Source organism: Condylura cristata, unplaced genomic scaffold, assembly GCF_000260355.1.
Source record: "Condylura cristata isolate star-nosed mole 26May11 unplaced genomic scaffold, ConCri1.0 scaffold00033, whole genome shotgun sequence".
Taxonomy (NCBI): Eukaryota; Metazoa; Chordata; class Mammalia; order Eulipotyphla; family Talpidae; genus Condylura; species Condylura cristata.
The window spans coordinates 17,569,171-17,590,102 of record NW_004567134.1 but is presented as its reverse complement, the minus strand read 5'-3'; the positions used below and the strand labels follow the sequence as shown (position 1 = coordinate 17,590,102).

At 54.1% G+C, this 20,932-nt stretch overlaps 1 protein-coding gene across 7 annotated transcripts in view; it reads left to right on the top strand.

Moving 5' to 3' along the window:
* The window catches only part of GRM7 (glutamate receptor, metabotropic 7), a 464,393-nt gene that overhangs the window by 316,470 nt on the left and 126,991 nt on the right, over nt 1–20,932 (top strand). For all 7 annotated transcript variants that reach the window (XR_001146008.1, XM_004692396.2, XM_004692395.2 and 4 more), the window contains exons 6-7: nt 12,084–12,284; nt 19,794–19,933. Coding sequence is in view for 6 of the 7 variants with exons in the window: in XM_004692396.2 (XP_004692453.1) it covers nt 12,084–12,284; nt 19,794–19,933 (341 nt within the window). In the remaining variant the exon portion in view is untranslated. The remainder of the gene's footprint in view (nt 1–12,083; nt 12,285–19,793; nt 19,934–20,932) is intronic.

Here is a 20,932-nt window from a genome sequence, read left to right as displayed (position 1 = left end):
GGACCCCCGGGGTCCTGCCCTGTCGGTAGGGCGAGGGGACCCCGCGGCCTGGGAGGGCGCTGCAGACTGGGCTCCCCGCGGCCTCAGGGCGCTGCAGACAGCTGGGAGCAGGGACTGTTGGGTTACAGGTGCTGCTGCTGCTTTTTCACTCGAGAAAAACACAACTGTCAGGAACAGGTTTCAGGCACGTTTGTAACAAATGGCCGCACTTTAGAATTAAATTTTTTCAAAAATATAAAATAATAGAAAGAAAGTGCTGCCAGGAGCCAGGCTGCAGCCCCTCTCCCCCGCCCCCCACGAGCGCACCGGCATTATGAGGACAAATAGCTGTGGGGTTTCCAATGCCTGCGGCCTGGCTGGGGACCCGACTGCATAAATCCCACGGTGCACACATGTCAGTAGATCCTCTCGTTTCCTGGGCAGGTTGCGAGACTGCAGAAGCGTCACTGGGCTCGGGCTCTCTAAACTTAAAAAAAAGGAGCTGCCCTCGGCCCCAGCACTGCAGGGGCTTCAGGGCCACGTGCCGGGGACCCCGCTCCGCACGGCCTGCTGCTCCCGGGGCGCCCCCCCCCCGAGGCTCTGACTGCCCAGGTGTCCGCGTTCCGTGAAGGCAGCTGGACTCTGCCCGCCGCGGGACCTTGGCAACGCCGCGCCCTCTGCCTGGACCTCCTTCCTCAGTCCAGCTTCGACTGCGTCCAGTCACACACCCTCGCCGCTGCTGTGCTGCCGTCCCGCCCTTCGCGGCGGCCTCCTGTGCTGGCCTCCTGTGCTGGCCTCCTGTGCTGGCGTGCTCAGCGGTGTGAGCGGGTGATGAGGGGCTCTCCTGGCTCAGGGACACGGACGCGCGCTTCTCCGGTCTCCCCGACCCGGCACCCCAGCTCAGTCTGGCACACACCTGCAGTTGGACAGGTGAGCTACTGAATTGATTTGCTTTTCACACTTAAGACAAGAATCCGCTTGCAGCTGAGCAAACTGGGGGAGGGGAGGCCGGCGGGGTGCCGGCGCCAGGGCTCCCCTCAGGCCGCTGGCCGCTGCAGTCACGGACGTTCTCTGCCGTCTGCACGACCAGCCCGGGCACAGGGCCGGAGCCGGGCGTCGCAGGGCTTCGCCGGCCGCCTGTGTCCGACGCTTCATAAGCCCGTCCGCTGTTGCCCGCAAGGAGCAGTGAGAAGATCAGAGCTCTGCATCCACGCGAGTGGGCAAATACTGCAAGTAAAGACGGGAGAAGCTCCGAGTCCAGAAGGCCGCAAGCAGGCAGCTTCCCGGGAGGCGAAACGGGGCAGGGCTCAGGGACAGCGGCGGGGGAAGCGGGCCCCGGGCCGAAGCCTCCTCACGGGTCGCCGGCTTCTCCTGGGCGCGAGGAGGCCATCGGACCCCGAGCGCAAAGCACAGCAATGCGAGTCGGACGCCGGTGCGGCCGTCGGGGCTCTCTGAAGTGGCAGCGCTGCTCTGGCCCCAGTAGCAAATACTCTGGGCAGGAGCCAAATCTGAGTCCTCGCAAGCCCTCCGCACCGGAGCATCTTTCAAATGCGCCGCAGCCCGTGACGCCAGCGGGCGCCGCCCAGCGCCTGGCCGAGGCCGAAACGCCCCTTAGAGAGGGGCTGAGGTTTTCGTCCCCATCAAGCCCTTTCAGTTCTTTCTGCCGTCACGAGAGACGCCCGAGACGGCTGCTTTGCTGCGCTGTCGGTGAGAAGGGGGCCTGGGCGGGAGGCGCTGCCCCGGGCACGTGTGGTCTTCGGCCACCAGCTCGGTCAGCGTAGGAAGCGGTGGCGCCCCAGGCCCAGCCCAAGTCTGGCCGATTCCAGAACCTTCTGTCCCCCTGTGGCTCCTCTTTTCCAAGCTGGCCTCTGTGAGACTCCTCGCAGCCCAAAGGCCGGACACAGGGGCCAGCCCCGGAGAGCTGTAACACAAGGAGGCCTGGCCAGGGCTCTGGCTCGGGCAGCTGGCCGGAGCGCCGTGCTGTGGGCTCTCAGCAGGCCCGCGGCAGATGAGGGGCGCTGCCTGTCAGGCCGAGATCCTCTTCCTGGGGGGCGGGGGGGGGCTGGCCAAGGCAAAGCTGTGGCCCTTGCAGAGGGATTTCAGTGGCCTGACAGAGAGAGCGCGGCGTGGCTAGCTCCGGCTTCTGCCCTCTACGGCCGTTTCCCTCCTTCTGGAGCAGTCGCTGACTGTGTCTCATCCCTCTGCCCTGAGTTTCACACCAGCCTGTGTTTCTTCATGAAAATGCTGAGTGGCATCTCACTGACTGCCCTGCTTCCTGGTGCTCGTGGGGACACATCTCCTGATGGGGTCGCTGGCCCTGGCCTTGGACCTCTGCAGGGGGCTAACGCAGCTGGTCACAGCCACTGAGCCGCTCACGGCCCGGCCGGGCAAGCCTGGGTGTAAGCTCTCACGCACCCTGAGCACTGTCTCTGTTAGTTTCCTTGATTCGTTTTTAAAAAAAGATCTTGTGGCCCTCCCTGGTGGCGCAGCGGGTTAAAGCACAGCACTGAGAAGCTAAAGCCGCTTCCACATGAGTTCGATTCCCGCCTGCCCCGGAGGTGACCCCAGGGTGCGGCAGACCTCTCCTGACCCGCCCGCTGCTCCCCTCAGCAGTGTACTTCGTTGATCTGCCTGTTCTGCTCCCCACTCTGCCTCTGGTGAAGCCTCTCGCCGCCCCTGAGCCTCTGGCCTGTACCCCAGTTCTGTATGCACAAATAAAAATAAATCTTTAAAAAAAAAAAAAAAAAAGATCTTGTTTCTTTTTGCTTAGGCCCGAGGTGCAAGGGGGTGAGAGGACTCCCCAGAGACAGAGTGGGGAGCAGAACAGGTGGATCTGCTGAGATGCACTGCTGAGGGGGCAGCGGGGAGACAGGAGGGGTCTGCCGCGCCCTGGGGGTCCCTCCCCGGCCGGGGATCGATATCAGGCCACAGCGGTGATGGTGCTGGGATCCAGCCCCTGGGCCTCCAGGATGTGCGTCGCTGTCACTTGCTGGGGTTTGCCGCGTGGCGCTGAAGTGCAAAGCCTGAGAAATACTTGAGGTCCCCCCCCGCCCACCCCCCACCCCCGTGGGCGCGGTGGGTGAAAGCACAGCTCTGCAGGCTGCCACAGATGCTCCAGTGCGAGTTTGATTCCTGGGCCCAGAGGTGGCCCACGGGGCGCACAGACCCCTCCTGCCTCCGCTGACCCTCAGCAGCATTCCGCTCTGTCTCGGGTGACTCCTCTCACCGCCCCGCGCCTCTGGCCGGCGCCCCAGTTCTGTGTGCATCAAGAAATACATCCTTCCAAGAAGTACCTCAAGGCCTTCCTTTCCGTGGGTCGCTCTGTGCGGCGAGCTCCCGGACGTCCCGGGGGGAGCAGTGCAGGCGGGGAGCCAACCCCCCTTCAATCTACGCCGCGCCCTGCCCTGCGCCGCCCTGTCCGTCTGGGCCGTGACGCCTCGCCTGAGATGCCACCTCCCCGGACCCCGACTCCTAAGCAGACACCCGTGGCCAGGCCGCTTGGGCCGCCCCTTCTCGCCGCGTGGCCTTTCTCCCGGAAGGGCCGGCGGATGCACGCGGCCCCTGGCGCCTCCCGGAAGCGCCACCTCTGCTCTGATTAGCGTTTCTTGGAAAACCCACAGGCTTGGCTCTTCTCCCCATCTGCTTGGGGACTGATTTATCTTTTTATGAGCCGCACTTAGAGCCCGTAAGTGGTTTAACCTCCCCTGTGCCATGTGCTCATCCCACAGCTCAGAGCTGGCCGAGCGGCGACATTCACAGTTGCTCCCTAGGAGAAGGATGGAAGCGGAGCTCGGCGCGCCCCGGCGCCGGGCCGGGGGCTCCGACTTGGCATTTGAGCCAAAGCTTCCCGCTTTCCTCTGGTGCACGGGGATTCACTAGCGCGGCACCTCCCGGGCGAAAGGGCTAGTGCCGGGGGGAGCCGGCCCGGCCTCGCCTTCCCTGAGCCGCGGCTCCGACTCGGAGCTGCTTCCTTCAGTGTGTGTGGAAGCCGCAGAAGAGCTGTGCTGTGGGTGACTTCTGGAGAGACGCTTTCAGGAGGCGCAGACCCCCGCACTGCAGGCCTGCTGCTCCCCAAGCAGACCTGCACGGGCACCCGACCAGCGCGTCGGGGAGGCAGAACCCGGCCAGCTCGGCAGGAGCCGTGTCCCCGAGGGCCGGCGTCTCTCCAGCACAGTCTGCGGCACCCCCGCAGGGTCCCTCGGGCCACGCGAGGCCCTGGCTCTGGTGCTGCGGTCAGGAGGCCCGGGGGGGCATCGGCCTTCGCCAGGAACTGTAAAGGGTGGCCCTGTCCCGTGGCCAGTCCCGGAGGTCGGCGCCCTGGACGAGCGGAGCCTGGGCCCGATGCGGGCTGCCGAGTGTGACGGGCTCCGTGGTCCGGCGGCTTCCGGAAGGCCAAGGAGGGCCCTGCCCGGTGGCGAGCGGTCAGGGCGCAGCCCTGCAGCCTCCTCCGTGCCAGTTCGACCCCCGGCCAGGGAGGGACCCCAGGGTGCGGCGGACCCCTCCTGTCTCCCGCTGCCCCCTCAGCCGTGGACTTCATCGGTCCACCTGTCCTGCTCCCCGCTCTGTCTCTGGTGAAGCCTCTCGCCGCCCCTGCGCCTCCGGCCTGGACCCCAGCTCTGTGTGCACAAACAAATACATCTTTAAAAATAGGTCAAGGAGAATAATCAGCTCTCAGTCCCGAGTATCTGCCCAAGAGAAACAGCAATGCAGACCCAGCATGAAAGCCCCGTCCTGGAACCGTGGCTGTGCAGATCTGCTCTGAGGGCAGTCCGTGGGGTGCGGGGCAGCTTTTGTTTCTGCCTCTCGGAGGGGCGGAGACGTCGGTGTGTTCGAGGTGTGTTCATGTAGCAAGGGGGCGCCGGGAAGCAATGGCAGTGTGAGCCGGCAGGGGACGAGGCCCGCTGGCCGGGAGTGGGGGTCACGCTCCCTGTGAGTCGGGGGCCCACCCCTGCTCACCCCTGGCGTTCACTCGGCCGCGGCTGTGTGCAGGGGTGATGCTGTGCGACTCTTCAAGCCCAGCCAGAACTCGCAGAGCTGTCCTCTCCGCCCGGGGTTTTCTTCGGAAGAGCATTTGCCGCGGGTGCTCAGTGAGAGTGAACAGAGCTATTCGGGTTGCGCGTGTGCTCGAGTGAGCCGTGCGAGCTTGTCTTCAAGCGTTTGTACGTTCTATTTAAGATAGTTGGCTATTGGCAGAGTTCAGGATGCGCCTTCATTTGTATTCAGTGTCTATAGCATCCGTTTTCATCTCTCCCTCACTCCTGCATCTTCTTTATTTCCTAGTTTGGCTAGAGATTGATCGGTGTAAGCATCCTCCTCGTTTCCTTTTTTTCTTGATTCTGTGCATTTCCTGCTTTCTGGTCACTTTGCCTTCCTCACTCTCCTCTCCCTCACCCTCCACCTGTCCTGTAAAAATTCATCTCCACTTTATTTCTCCTGAGCTGGGATCCCGGCACTTCCTTCCTAGCTAGACCCACCTGCTCCAGCTGGAAGGATCTGACTGGCCCGTGGGAAGTGTCCGCGCAGGGGCAGGCGTGTCTGGTTTTGTTTAGAGCGAAACTGCACCCCCAGCCCTGCCCTGCGCCTCCCCACCCGCCCCACCCCTGCCTCGCCCTGCACACCAGTCTGCTCACTGCTTTAATCTTTATTTGCACTTACCTAGAATTTGAAAATGGAAGGAAAGAAGAAAACCAATGTTAAGGGACAATGAAGTGTTTCTCTGCCCAGAAAATGCCGGAAAAGGGCGGTCCGTGGCTCGATCCTGGTGTCCTAGACCCAAGAGGACATCAGTGGTTCGTCAAAATCCGGCCTCTGGGCTGCAGAGGCAGCTGGGCCGGCGCCTGCCCTTTGCCCGGTTTGCCTGGCTCCTGCCCTTCGGCGGCTTCACGGGCGTCACTTTGCCTCGCGGCAGCCGGTGGGGGGCTCCTTGTGGGGTACAGGAGGGGCCATTCCCAGACGGAGAAACAGTGAGGTGAAACCTCATGGCAAGCGCGAGTTTGTGGATTTCTGCAGCTCTCAAGTTGAAAGTAAAAACAGCGAAAGGGACAAATCCAAGTTCACTGCTTTTCCACGTGCAAATTTGGAAGCGACAGGCGGGCAGTGGAGAGGACCAGAGGCCGCTGGGGGCAGGGGACCCTCTGGGGAGCGGGCGGGGCGCAGACCGACCAGCACGCGGAGGCCCCCAGCTGCGGGCTCCGGGGGGGGCCCATGCGCCTGCCCAGGGGCTCCTCAGCCCCGCGCACGCGGCGGCACAGTCAGTCCGTGCGGAGTCTCCTTCCGCTGCAACTCCCGCAGGGCCGGCGGGTGGGATGTCGCCTGGGCTTCTCTGGACGCCACCCTGCAGCCATAGCCAGGGAGCGCCGCGAGCAAGCTCCATCCGCACACACCCCTATCGTCTTTGAAAGAAAAACGTGCAGCCATGAGCGAGAAACATCCCAGCACCCTGAGTTATTTCTTCTTACGGATGGGAGGGACTGTGGTAGCGTGTGCTAACTGTGACATTCAGAAGTCTGAGGTAGCTTCTAGCACCTCGGGGCATCCACCAGCAATCCCTGTCCCGTACTCCCCAAATTATCGATTTTGCCACAACTGCATGTCCCTGACCCTTTGTCCACACCCAAGGTGAGTTCGCTCATTCACGACCGTTGGTCACATGGTCAAGCATTTGCGCCTCAGTGCATTCTACAGAGGACTTCCTCATCGGGGAGCATCCGGGGCTGTCTCAGCACTCTCACTGCAAACAGGCCTCGCCTCCCATGTCACTTCAAGTCCTGTTTGAAAGTGAGATCAAATTCATCCATGTCCACGTGGAAACATCCGGTGGGCACCGGGCTGAGGGGCGCACACCCGCAGACCCCCTGGTGTGCGGCACAGCTGGCTGCACACACCCCACCTTGCCTGTTCCCCCCTGAAACTCGGGCCTGGAGGGACCTAAATCTGGTCCGTGACAGCGCCGCAGGGGAGAGACACCCGCGGACACAGCCCGAGGTAAGGCTCTGTGCACTGCTCAAATTTTGCAACAAGCTCCCATTCTGGGCTTCAGGGCTGCATGTTCGGGGGTGGGTGGGGCAGGGTCAAGGAGCTCGGCAGGTGCCCATGAGCGAGGCCGGATGTGCTTTTATGGACCAAAGGGGCGGGGCTAGCTCGCCATGCAAATGAGAGCGTCAGGAGCCCAGTTCTGATTGGTGGAGCGTTTGTCCCCCAATCTCAACCCCAGGCGGTCTGGAGCTGAGGTTTCTTCTGCTTGGCTGCAGACGCTTTTGAGTCTGTAGGCAAAAGTTGTATGGAGGCATGTGAGGTGGCTGGCATGCTGGGACCTCACCCCCACACACTCCAGGGTCTATCTCGCGGTTACTCAGACAACCCAGGTGGTTCCATACTTGTCTTTTTATCACCAAGTCCATTCATGTTTGCATGGCCTCCTAGGTTCTTCTTACTCTAATCACTGACTATGCTCAGGAACTGGGGCATATTTTCTGGGCAAGGAAAACAGGGTTTTCAGGAGACGCTCACATCAACACTATGGTCGTCGGAGAGTTTGCGGGTTGTGCTTCTGTAGTGGGGCGGCAGTGTGTGCATTTTCAAGATAAATACTGGGCTCTTTGGGTAAAAATAACAATGGAGCAGAAAAACAGGAGACATTAAAAAGTAAGCTTCTTTGCATTCTGGAGAGTAAAAGATAGGGCTTCAAAGTTCTCTTCAATTTAACTTCAGATTCTTTCCTGGGAAAAATGATGAAAAGGATGGACTTCATCCAAAAGAGTAACACAACAACATCTCGGTTAATCAGAAAGAGTGAAAAAATGGTTCTGTTGGCTGAGAAGGAATTGGAAATGCTTTCTATTTTAAACTAAGCTGTGAAAAATATTTTTTAAGTGCACTTGGCTTTTTTTTTTTTTATTGAGCAGGCTAGACTGCTTAATGCGAGTCCCTTTGGATGTTGTAAAACAGTGCATGAATAAGAAAGGTAATATTCAAATAAAACTGGAAAATATTGCCTATGAAGCTTTGTTTGCGTACATAAACTATTTAACACATCACATGGAAGAAACAAAAAACGCAGGGTGGTTTCAGACTCGTGTGATTCTGGACCCAGCGGCACCTGTGTTCGTATCCTGCTGTATGTGGCTTGTGTCATCTTCTCAGGACCCCAAATTACCAAGTGTGGGTACCCCGTGTGTGTGTGTGTGCATGTGTGCATGCTTTTGATACAATTGAGTGCATCTCTGTTAAAGAGCAAATCAATTTCCTCTGGAGTTGCTCAGTAAACTGTTAAGTTTCATTGGCAAAATACTCTCTCATGCCTCTTCCTAAATCAGCCCATTTAGAGGAAATTGGATTGACTTAGAGAAATCAGGATTGACCTAGTGAGGCTCAGGAGAGCGCCTGAAGCCCTGCCTGTGCCAGGGGCCGCTCTCTCTAGAGAGGAGGGGTGGAGGGGACCAACTGTGTGTGTGTGTGTGTGTGAGTTCTGGGGTGTAGCGGGCAGATGAGCACCAGAGCGGGCAACAGTTGTAGCTGCCACCCTTAGGAGAATCAACTCACTTCTTTCATGGACCTACCGTTTCATATTTCTTGGTAGCAGGTTACGTTTCTGAAGTCTTGATAGCTGGATCCCAATGAAAAGTTACCCCTCGAGTCTTTCCAGTGCCTGCAATATGATAAGATGGCTGGTGAGCCTCCAGGAGAGGGGTAAAGCTGTAGCATTTCACAAATCATGAAGTAATCCACTCTTGAAAATACCGTCCAAGGCATTTTTTCCCTGGGATGAATGTCTTTATGAGTGCAGTTTAGAAACTGCTGTACTGAATTATTAGCCCGAGCCCACTTCGAAGTATGACTTTTATAATGGCCATAATGCCTTCAAGATCTCTGTTTTGAAGCACTCTAAAAATAAGAGAAATTTGTAAAGTAGCAAGTTGTAAAATTAATGTTAAAAAATGAATTTCCTTATAAAATACATTCCATAAAATGTTAATGGAAGAATCTGGTGTTGGGTTCACTGTAAAGTTCTTTCTGCTTTGCTCTATTTTTAAAATTTTTCATGGAAGTTGAAAAATGATTGAACAGCCTCAACAGAAAAGTAACTTCCCTACTTTCAACCCAAACCCAGCAAGAAGATGTAACTCAAAGAAAACCACATTAGTAATAGTGAAACCGATGAGTAAAAGACCTCAAGACACAATTGAAAGAAGCCAGAATGTACGTGACCAACTGGGAAAAGATTGGATCGGAAAGCTCACTTTGGTCAAGGCTTCTGTTCTAGTTAAGTCTATTTAGAAAGGTAGCGTAAACGTCCCAAAAAGGACCGTCTGTCTGTCTGCCTTCTTGACTAATAAATTTCATTTGAGTAAATAAATAACCAGTTAATTTTTTAAAAATTACGCTGGGAAGGAAATGACTATGAATTATTAAAATATGCCATAAAGCTGTAGTGTTGGTACATGAATAGAGAAACCAAACAACGAATCATCTTTGAGTCCAGAATTAGATGCGGTTACATATGGGAATTAACTAAGTAATGAAGGCATCCCTTCACTTCAGTGACATTGTGATAAAAGAGCTCTATGGAAAAGAGAAAATATTTATTTGTTCTTCACAAACAGGCCAGAATATGTTCCAAGTGGATCAAATACCTGAGGTGAAGAAATAAAATTGCCGAACTAGAAGAAAACACAGATGGAACCATACCCTGCATGCCAACCAGGAAGCCCTTTTTTTCCAACGATAATTCAAACTCCAGAAGCGGTAGCAGTAATATAAATTAGTTTACGATAATTATTTTATGAAGTGTATTTGGAAAAACCAGCACCTGTAGAAAGCAAAGGGCACAAGACAACCTGGGCGACATTAATCTCACAGTTCCTGTTTCTGATTGATAAACTGAACGGAGAAGCGCCTGTCCGGGTTTTCCTAAAAATGACCAGATTTTAAAGTCCACAGAATAAGAAATACAATGGCCCTTCCCCATAAGCCCCTCTTATTAGCATACACTGCGGGCCTATCCTTGGCTGGTGGGAGAGCAGACAGGAGGGTATGGTGTGCTGGGCTCGAGCCAAACTGTCTATGGCTTGAACCTCTGACAAAGCATCCCACCTCTCCAAACATGTCACCAAAATACTCGACAGAAATTGGGAAACCAGACCTTTTTGATGTTGGCTAGATCTGATTCCTACCGTACGACTCTGACCTGAACTTGCCCAGAATCAAGCAAGCGAATCATCACGACGATGTTATTAAGGATCAGGACTTTCTTTTTGAGAGGAGGTAGAATTAGGAGATTAAGAGGGTGGAGGTTAAATCCAAATCCTACAGTGTGAGTTTGGATTGGAAGTAGCAGTATGAATTCATGATGAATTTTGTCTTTTTCAAATGCAAATCCTGCTCTTCACATTGAGAACCTGCATCGCTGGGGTCCTTGAGGCTCATGGGGACTTAAAGGAGATGAAGATAGGAGTATCTGCCTAGGAGGTGCCTAGGAGTATCTGCACGTTGCAAAGACGAACACTCAGTTTCAAGTCAATCTGGGAAGTTCTAGATTTCTTGCGTGGAGATAATCACATGAAGTGTTCTCAAAGACTCTCAATAAACCTAAAACTGTTTCTGCCTGTGACTCTCAGAAACCCTGCTTGCGGGGGAGGGGCTGGGGCTTAGAATCCCTATGGTTTGGTCACCACACAACGTGCCAAGAAAACACAAGATTGCTGTGCACGCGAAATGCAATCTGTGGCTATTTACTCATGTAGGGCTGGAGCGAGCGTTTAAGGTAACGCACAACTGCTTAGCATCTACTAGCAACAGACTGCTGTATTTTGTATTCTGCGTGACAGATAAAAGGGGGACACGAAAAAAGAGTCCTGGGGTGAGTTGGTAAAGTATGAAAATATAGAGCCATTGCTAATTTTATAATATAGATTTAAGATGTTTTATGAAAGTTTTGAAGTGTGATTGAGGGGCTTAGTGTCAGGAAGCCAGTGGACCGTGACATTTATGGAGAGAGATTTGAGGGTCGGTGGGTGTAAGCAAGGAGGGGAAAACACTCCTGGCTCGGGAAAGCAAGCCGATGATGAGAGCTTGATGTGCAACTTTGTGCCTATCCAAGGGACATTAGTCAGACTGTCTGGCGCAAATGACGCGCAGCGCGAGGGCGGGAAAGGCCCGGGCCCGGCTGGCAGAGGGAGGCCTGGCGGCCTGAGGAGCCTCACCGTCACCTCGCTCTACCTGTCAGTAACCTGGGGAAGGTGATTTAATCTCTAGGAGGCTCAGCTCTCTCATCTGCACAATGAGGATAAATACTATTTGCCTCACAAAGTGAGGATGGAATAAAAATAAAGTAGGCAAAGCCTGCAGCACAGTGGAGGACACTTAATCACTGTCAGCTCTCGTTGCTGGTAGGCAGGTGGGGTCAAAGTGATGAGCACCCTCAGTCGCCAGGGGAGAAGGGTTCGGATTCCATGCAGTTGGCGGTGAAGAGCTGTGGAACTGTCCTGAGCGCGGGGGAAAGTAATTAGCCCCGTAGTTTGGAAGGACACAGCCAGGCTGCAACCCCGGGAGACAGGAGGGGCGCCCGCACGTTGGCCACGTGGCGCAACTGGCCGGCGTTTCATAGGCAGGGCTGCTAGAGCTCAGGGCTTGCATGTGAGCATCAGGATAGGGAGGAAGAATTAAAAAATCGCTCAGGGTTTCCAGCCATTAGAAGGAGCAACGCAGGAGGCAAGTGAGCCTCGAGGAGGTAACGAGGCTGCTGTGGGACTCAGAAGGTTCTCTGGCATGCTCTGTTTGAGCGACCCCTCTGATCTCAGCGGTCCCTCGATCCTAGGGGACTGCCATGTGTTGAATGTGCTCTCACAGAAGCTGTCACTTGGTTCTCCGGCATGTGCTGCTCCAAATGTCCGTAGACTCCATGGGGAGCTTGGAGGAACGTGTTCCACAGCCAGACGCCAACCACTGTCCAGCCGGCCTAAGACGGGCCTCAGCTGTGCGCAAGTGGCCTCTGCTGGGAGACTTCTCCCCACAGCACTGGCTTGAAGCAGAGGCGGAAGTGCCTGCTAGGGTGAACATTCTACTCAACTCCAGTCTTTGTGTGCTTTTCTTGTTCCAATGTGCAGGACAGGAGAGAATTGGGAAGGATTCCAACTATGAGCAGGAGGGGAAAGTCCAGTTTGTGATCGACGCGGTGTACGCCATGGCCCACGCGCTTCACCACATGAACAGGGACCTCTGTGCTGACTACCGAGGCGTCTGCCCGGAGATGGAGCAGGCCGGGGGCAAGAAGCTGCTGAAGTACATCCGCAATGTCAACTTCAACGGTGAGTCTCCAGCGCGAATCACCATGCCCCCTGGAGACTCAGGCGTGGTTTCTGTTTCCTCAGGCGTGGTTTCACGTGGATGGCCAGATCCTCTTGCTCATGTGTCAGCTCCTGTCTCTCATTATGTAATTGCAAGTGCTTGAACTAGTGTCTAAGTGAGTACGTGGTGAGTGAATGAGCGTCCTATTAGTTGAACAGATCGGTATCCATCGTTTGCCCCCTTTTTAGTGAACTAGAGAAGATAAATAGATATTTGGGGGTCTTGGTTTGCCCCCCCTCTTTGTAAACTAGAGTAGGCTTTGCACAAGTCTGAATGCATGCTTGGTGACTATGAGCAGGAAAGGGACAGGGACGAAGAAAGACAGGGAGAGGCACTGTAAGTAGCCAAGTTAATGGGAGTAATTATTGTCACCTTCCACACCAATCACAACTCACACTGAATAATTTATTTCAGGGCATAAAACTCTGTTAGAGAATAAAAGTTTACGTAAGAGAGGAGGGTAGAGATGGGTGGGAACGGAGGTGAGTCGGTTAGAAGGCCTGAGTAAGTTATACCATTTCTCTGCTAATACCTGTCATCCTTTTAGGACAGTCTTTGCGCTTAAAATATCTCCATGCTCCACACACCAACAACATAATGTCTAGTTAAAATAAACCCAGATGTGGGGCCCACTAATTATGGTTCTCTAGAGAAACAGAACCAACAGGTTACATGTAGATATGTGTGAGGAGTAGAGAGACATGAGGAAATTTAGTGTGGGACTGGAGGATGGTAGGCTGCTACAGCCTGCCACCTATAAGAAGCAGAAAAGTGGAGTGTCATCTGGTGCTTGGCCTACCAGAGGGCTCAGGGGTAAGCTGTGCCCTGTGTCTGAATTAGAGAAGCAGAAGCAGTTGTACCTGAAGAAAGAAGATGGATATTTCCACTGATGCAGGAGAGCCAATTCACCCTTCTTCTGCCCTGGGTTCTCTTCGGGTCCTCAAGGGGCTGGCTGATAGCTCCCCAACTTGTGTGAAGCATCTGCTTTACTCAGTGCAGAGACTCAAATACAAATATATTCTACAAACACCCTCACAGACACAAATAGAAATGCTTTATCAGCTTTCTGAGCGTCTTAGTCGAGTCTAGTTGACTCATAAAGTTGGCCATCACATGGAATCACACACAATTCAATACAGACAGTAATGAATAAACCCGAGCCAACTGTATTACAAATAGGGGCTAGGTCGACGCTGAAGAGATAGAGGGAGAAAAAACTGAATGCAAGTAATTCTGGAAAACAGTATTTGACTAAGTATTGTTAGAATGACAACAAAAGTAACTATACATTGGCATCATATAACAACAGTAAATTTCTATATATTCACGATTAAGAAAAAAATGTATGGACATAGAGTACTGAGAGAATAACCAAATAGATTGTGTGTAATAAGAGCCAAGTTTCTTATTGATAAAGAAATCACTGTTGGTCCTGGAAGTGCTCTGGGGTTGGGGGCACAGGTCCCTGTGTAGTCAAATCTGCTTATACCTTTTGACTCCCTGAAAACCTCCCTGCAGTCATCCCTTGTATCCCCAGGGATTGGACTCCAGACCTCCTGCTGACATCCAAAGCCAAGGATGCTCAATTCCCTTAGCATATCTATCCATATCTGCAAGCTCTGTGTCTTTGACTTTGGTCAACTGACACCCCAAGCCGATTTTTCTACCCAAGGTAGAAAAAATCTGCATTTAAGTCAACCAGCTCAGTTCAAACCCGTGTTGTTCAACCAGTCAACTGTTTTAGTAACTAGTAATGATAAGAGAAAGCTAGAATAAAATTGTTGTGTTGGTTTAGAATAGAAGATGACACCACAAACTCCTGACTTTTAATGCAGAGACACCTGGAAGAGGGAGTAGGAGATGCATGTAGGTGGTACACACCTAGATGCATACCTCCCCTGCTTGGCCCTGTCCAGTGAGAGTCTAGAAGCAATGACACCCGGATGCAGATGGTGGTCACCAGCACCTCCCCTGCCTGTCAATGCCATTCTCTAGTGAAAAGAATCAGGGATCCCTGGAGAAAGTGTTGATCCCAGAGCCAGATCAGGGAATGTATAGGGTGAGCTGGAAATATCACACGGTACCAGAAAGCAAGCTAGCACTCAAGACAGTCGTGCCGAATGGGCAAGGCACCAACTTCGGGGCCATCTCTCTGGTCCATCCAGGACACAGGTGGATTCACTGCATAGAATGAAGTCCATACTGGTGCAAGTGAATGGTTCAGTTGAAAAAGTAACTCAGCAGCGGCAGAATGGTAGAGTCATGGAAGACTGGAAGAACAAAGCCGCCATTTTGCCATTTTGTTTCAGGCCTGACTCAACAATGGAAGTGGAAATTCTTAGGCTAAGGGTGATGCGAAGCAAATAATTTGCATGGTCTGAAAGTACCTTTTATCCAAAAATGTAGGAATTGCAAGGGGGAGGCAGTAGCTTTGTAGAGAAGACCAGAGCCAGGACCAAGGCGAACATCCCCAGTCGTGAGACTTGTCCCTTCCTGAGCATCTTGATAAGACACCCTGGGAAGCTTACAGCATCATGGCTGAAATTTGGTTGCCAAACAGTAATAACTTAATTCTGGTCATAAGGAAACATAAGACAAGTCTAAATTGAAGGGTATTTTACAAAAGAACTGGCCCATTCTATTCAAAAGTTTTCTGCTCACAAAACAAGCTGATGGAGAAGTTATTACAGACTAGCCCAGACTAGCGAGACGTTACTACTAAATGCAGTGACTTTAGTCACTGCACTGACTGATCCTATACCAGGAAAGGGACATGGATGGGGCCATGAAGGAATGTTAATAAAACTCTTACACCAACTGGTGTCAGCAGTAATATTAATTTCCTGGCTTAAGAAAATTATATTTTAACTAAATGTCTTCTTGTGTCTTGCTTGTAAATAACAATACACTTAAACTCCCAGTATTGTGTCAGTCATCCAGAAATGACCTAGTATGTGAAGTGAGAGGGTCAACAATCTCTTCCTTAAAGATGGAGGGGAAAAGAGCATATAACCCAGCAAATAGTACGATTACGAACTATCGTCCCTCGTGGTTTCTTTCCTTCCTCACAGGACCTGCTAGACTAGGTGACGTATTTTCCCAGAACCAAACACATAGAAAATTCATCACCGTTCAAACGCTGAGCAGCACATGCCGGGTCAGCGTCTGGCCTTTGTCTCTGCTCCACGGAGATGTGAGGCATGTCTTAGACGAGTGATAAAAAATTCGCTTTGAGAATATCCTCGCGGCGTCTCCCCCGGTTCTCACGCAGATCATGCCCGTAGACCCGTCCCCAAGGTGTTGCCTGACGATAGGTCTCCGCTTCTGAGTTCCGGCAGGAGACAGAGCTTGTGCTTATCCCGCGATGCCCACGGCCAGGAACGGCGCCACACGATGTGTGTGGCTCATTTAATATTCAGAGCATCCACATTGCTTCAATACTGTCGTTTCCCCTTTCTTGAATTACTTTGCATGTAAGAACTGGGGTGTGGGCCAGAGGCGCGGGAAAGGTTTGGGAGGACCCCCAGAGACAGCGTGGGGACAGAAGAGGCGGATCCACTGACACCCACTGCCTAGGGGCCAGCGGGGAGACAGGAGGGGTCCGCTGCGCCCTGGGGTCCCTCCCTGGCCGGGGTTCAGACTCGTGCTGCAGGGGCCGATGACTCCATAGTGCTGAGACTTAACTCCGCGCCCCAGGGAGGCCCCGTTTTCAAAGATGAGGAATCTGATTGTCAAGGGGAGTGTAGAATCATGACCCCCGCTCGCCTGGCCAAGCGGTGATGCTCTGCCCTGGGTCTCCGAGCTCCCCAGAGGCGGGTGCCCGCCACTGTGCCCCCTCCGCAGGTGCAGGGCGGGGTGGGCGACAGGCAGCCCAGCTGTTGCTCTTAGACTCGCTGGCAGTTCTGCTCCATGCTCACATCACCTACTCCCGCACACAGTGTTTGCTGCACGTGGACACTCCCGCAGGGGCCCTGTGATGCCGCCCACGCCTGGGCACTGTGACATGTCTCAGGAAGGAACCTTGCCAGACGCGGTGAGCGGGTGCCTTGTCAATCGAAGAGGCCGGTTGTCAGAGGGGAAAGGAGCTTTGCACTCACTCTCCTTCCTGATGTTTAGACAAAGAAGTCAGATCCTGGAGAGGAGCGAATATTTGCCCACTCCTTCGCAGCTAACTCACGGTGGACGTCCAGTCTCCTTGCGGGTCTGCCGTGAGCGATGCAGCATCTTCTGAACGTGTCAGGAGGATGTTGGTTCTCTTCTTTGTCGCAGTACACTTAATTATCCTCTTCTGTTGCTTTAGCACACAATTGTCTGCACCCCTGGGAGTTTTGTTCCAGGCTGTAGCGTGCAATTTAGGTGCTCTGACCGCACGTTGACCAGAGCACCCATCTGGGGAGTGATGATAGCCCTGCAAGTGCAGCCGCGCTCCGCCAAGACACACCTGCTGCTGGGCACCGGCTGGGGAGGCGGGGGCTTCTCCCCCTGCCAGCCTGCACAGGGCGAGGCTGAGCCCGCGCCTGTCGTCCATCTCGCCACAGTACTGAACCCAGCGGATGTCACTGCCCTCAATGGCGCAAGCCGCTGTCTCAGCTGTGTCACCGGGAGCTGTTGAGGGGCTCGATGTGAGCGTGTCTGAGCCGAGGATCACGGGTTGGGTTGAGGCCTACTCTATAAAGACGGTGCGTCTCAAGTGCTCCTCTTGACACACCAGGTGAGCACACCTTCGCTGACCCGTGACCTCTCACAATCAACGCGCTGTGACTTGGAAGGCCCCCCAGGTCGTCGGGCTGCTGCCTGGTTCTCCTGGGCCCTTTGCAGGAGTAACTCAGTTGTCCTGGTAGGGGGAGTCTGAATGAGGACAAAGCCACTCGGACGGGCCGCCTGTGAGTGCTCCTGCACCCCCCAGGTGAGGGCCCAGGAACAGCCAGGGTGGCGACAGACAGGGCCCACAGGCATCGCCCTGACGTGATGGGGCCAGGCGCTGCCCACTGAGCTGTGCCCAGCTGGCCAAATGCAGCTGGTGCTGTCTGAGCACTAAGTGATTCTCTGAGCAGCAAAGAGGCCTCGGTCGCCCTCGATGCTTCGTTTCCAGAAACTGCAGGTGAAATGGGAAGAGAACACTGGGGTCCATTCTTTGAGGTGGAGACTGGTCTTCAGGGCCAAGCAGCTCCCAAATCCTCTGTGTCCAGAGGGGCCATTTCCTGGGAGACTCAGCTGGAGGGGACGCTCCCCTCTGCCCCCTCCCGGGCCCTGCCCCCTCCCCCTGCCCCCTCCCGGCCCTCTCCTCCCTCCTGTCCCCACAGCAGCTCATGTCACCGAGATCCCTGCACCTGCCTGCCTGCCTTCTGCAGACATTCCCATAGGTGACGGCTTCTCCTTTGATAACTTCTTCCCCTTCTCTAAGCTCCTTTGCACTTTTAGTTTTTAATATAGAGTTCATTGAACACAAAATCCCACTTTATCTTTCAACAGTTTCGGAGATGTTGCTAAAAAGGAGCTGTGGGGGAAAAATAGTAGAAAGGAGTCAGCCACATTATCGAATCCAGCAGAAAGGTCAAAGCTCCACGCTGCGGTGTTACAAGTCGTCACTTAGATAAAGCATTCAGCTCCTCTGCCTTAATTTATTTTTTAAGCGTGAACTTTAACGAGAATGGAAAGGGCGTGACAGGAATCATTTCTCTTAACAGAGGAGCTAAGGAGGGAGAAGGAGCAGGCGCCGGCGCCTCGCTGAGGAGCCTCCAGAGGGCTCGCGAGACCCGGCTCTCCCGACCTCCGGCCTCTGCCGCTGCCCGCTCAGAGTTGATGGAGAGTCGGGGCCGAGCTGTGCAGTGAGTGGACGCTGTGGGGCCGCGGCCCAGCCGAGGCCCAAGTCCAGTGTGAAAGGAAAGAGGCCAAGTCTCGAGGGATAACCTCTTTCTGCGAAACGAGACGATTCTTGTTTTCTGCCTACTGACATGGCGGCTGTTGCCTCCTGACGGTCCAGACTTCCCTTCTTGTCCTCTGGGCTCGAGCCTGCTGGAGGGGAAGCCAGGCCGCTCTCTCGGCGGCGTCTCCGCTCCCGGCCTGGAAAGCGGCGTCTGGGCCCCCAGGCTGTCGGCTGTGACAGGTGTCAGCACAGTGAGGCCTGGACCACACCGCGCGGGCTCCTGAGCAGGGTCCTGGCCTGGAGCTAGCGGGCTCACGGCGGGTCGGTTCAGGCCAGTGCCCACTCTAGCATGGACACAGCCCGCCGTTGGGAAAATAAAAGATAATTACAGCGATGGGGAAATGTAAATGAGAGCCGATTGGGAGAGAGGCGGTGGCTGTGCCGGCAGAGATGTGCATCTGGCCTGTCGAAGGCTCATGCCTGGTGGTGAGATAATCGACAAATAAAAGGAGGGTAAAAACGAGTCTGTGAAGGGCCTCCCAGGCGGCGCAGGACAGCGCTACCACGTTACTGCCAGCCCCTGCAGCACGAGTCTGCTCCCGGCGTGGGCAGGGAGGGGCCCCGGGCGCGGCAGCCCCCTCCTGTCTCCCCGCTGCTCCCTCAGCAGTGGGTGTCAGTGGATCTGCTGTTCTGCTCCCCGCTCTCTCTCCGGGGAGTCCTCTCACCAGCCCCCACACCTCTGGCCTGTACCCCAGTTCTTGTAAGCATAAATAAATAAATCCTTAAAATAAATGAGTCCATGAAGCTAACACAGTCACTTTTTTTTTCACTACTGTTTCGTCCTGCCAACTGCCCCATGTGGTTACTATGAAGAGATGTTTGACTCAGATTCGATTTTCAAAGGAGACACACACACACACACACACGCACACACACATTACGCATGTAAGCTTTCTACACGTACACACTTGCACTCAATGACTTATTTAGTCTTTTAAAATTGGCTTTATTGTCTAATTATGCCAAAAAAATTGATTTTCCTTTAAGGTGGGTGTTTAAAGAAGTAAGACCCAAATGGGAGCTTGAGAGAGAAATCAATATTTATTAAACACTCATCAGGCAGGCTGCTAAGCATTTCACACTGATTATCATATAAAGTAAATGAGGAATAATCAGCAGAAAAGGTACTTGCAAATCAGTGCCCCTTTTATAGTTCAGTCAACTTTTTTCCTTGTTTGCTCGTGTGTTTTTCACTTCTCTGACGTGACCCATTTTAAAGGTGTCTGTCATATAAATGGTGCTTTATTGGCCACGACTGAGCTGAGTGGAACATGATTACCATCCAATGGGAAGTTGTCTCCAGAAAATAGTGCACTCAATGCTTAGTCCTCGCAAGGGTGAAATGGTGAGAGCGAAAAATCAGGAGAAGCCCACACCTGTCATCCGTGGCCTCGAGCCACAGCGGTGACTTTGGGGGCCACTTTGGGGGGCCTCACGGGGCTGGGAGTTAGCTGCCAGCTGCCTGGCTCCTCAGCAGGGCTCCAGCCCCGCGGGGCACCCGGGAAGGGGTGTCGCTCACGCCTGTGGTCTTCCTGCTCCTCAGGCAGTGCGGGCACCCCCGTGATGTTCAACAAGAACGGGGACGCTCCGGGACGCTACGACATCTTCCAGTACCAGACCACGAACACCAGCAGCCCCGGCTACCGGCTGATCGGACAGTGGACGGATGAGCTCCAGCTTAACGTGAGTAGACACGTGCGGGAGGTGAAGGCACTGGCCGGATTCTGCTTGTGTGGTCACGAGTAGACGTGGACACGCTGCTGGTGACCGGCGTCGGTGGTTGATGATCGGCGATGATGGAGCCGTGGCAATGGCTGGTGGTGACGATGGTAGCGGCGGCCGTGGTGGGAGACGAGGGATGAGTTCACGCGGCGTTCCTAGCTCTGTGTGAATGAGCTCATTTAATCTGGGGGGTGATTTGTTGAACCAGCTCATCCCTCACACACTCCGTCTCTTTACTGAAGTTTTCTGGCTTCTTGCCTTCTTTCTCTCCGCTTTCTTTGTGGAATTTATACATTTTTTTCTGATAATGCATTTGAGCGAGTCACTTTGTCCTGAGATTCTGGGAATAATTGCCGTCTTAGTGCCTTCCACAACTCTCCCTCTTTCTTTAAAGTGTGATCTTGAGTAATTATCCGCGTGGTCATGCAAGGGCATGTCAGAGTTCACCTGCCAGAGGCCATGGGGAGCTCATCTGTATGCAGTCGCTGTTACGTTTATATAACTTGCTGCATGAAGGACAAACCCCTGCCAGCAAAACTCGGGAGCTCTCTGGGGTAAAGGAGCCGGGCTGGTTTAATGACAAACCTTGGGCCGAGTTGGACGAATCTCGGGAGGTTGTGTCCTTCCAGGAAGTAGCGCGGGTCTGGTGATTGCGTGTCTGGGCTGGCTGGACGTGGGAGGATAAAAGCAGGCAGGAGTTGTCACTAACAAGGAAACAGGCTCTTACGTGAGTGGGAAAGGGGGAAGTCTCGCCATATCCGTGTTTCTGTGTGGTTGAGGACGCGCTGTAGCGTGGCCTGGCTTTTGCCTCGTCCCTGCGTAACCGTGGGTGACCTTGGCCGGCGATCACGTGTGTTCTGCTGGGAAAGCGCCGCCTGGATGGCCACGGGCAGCTGTCCAGCCACTATCTTTCTTCCTTTGTGTGCTGAGTGTCTTGGCCTCGCCATGCAATGTAGCACC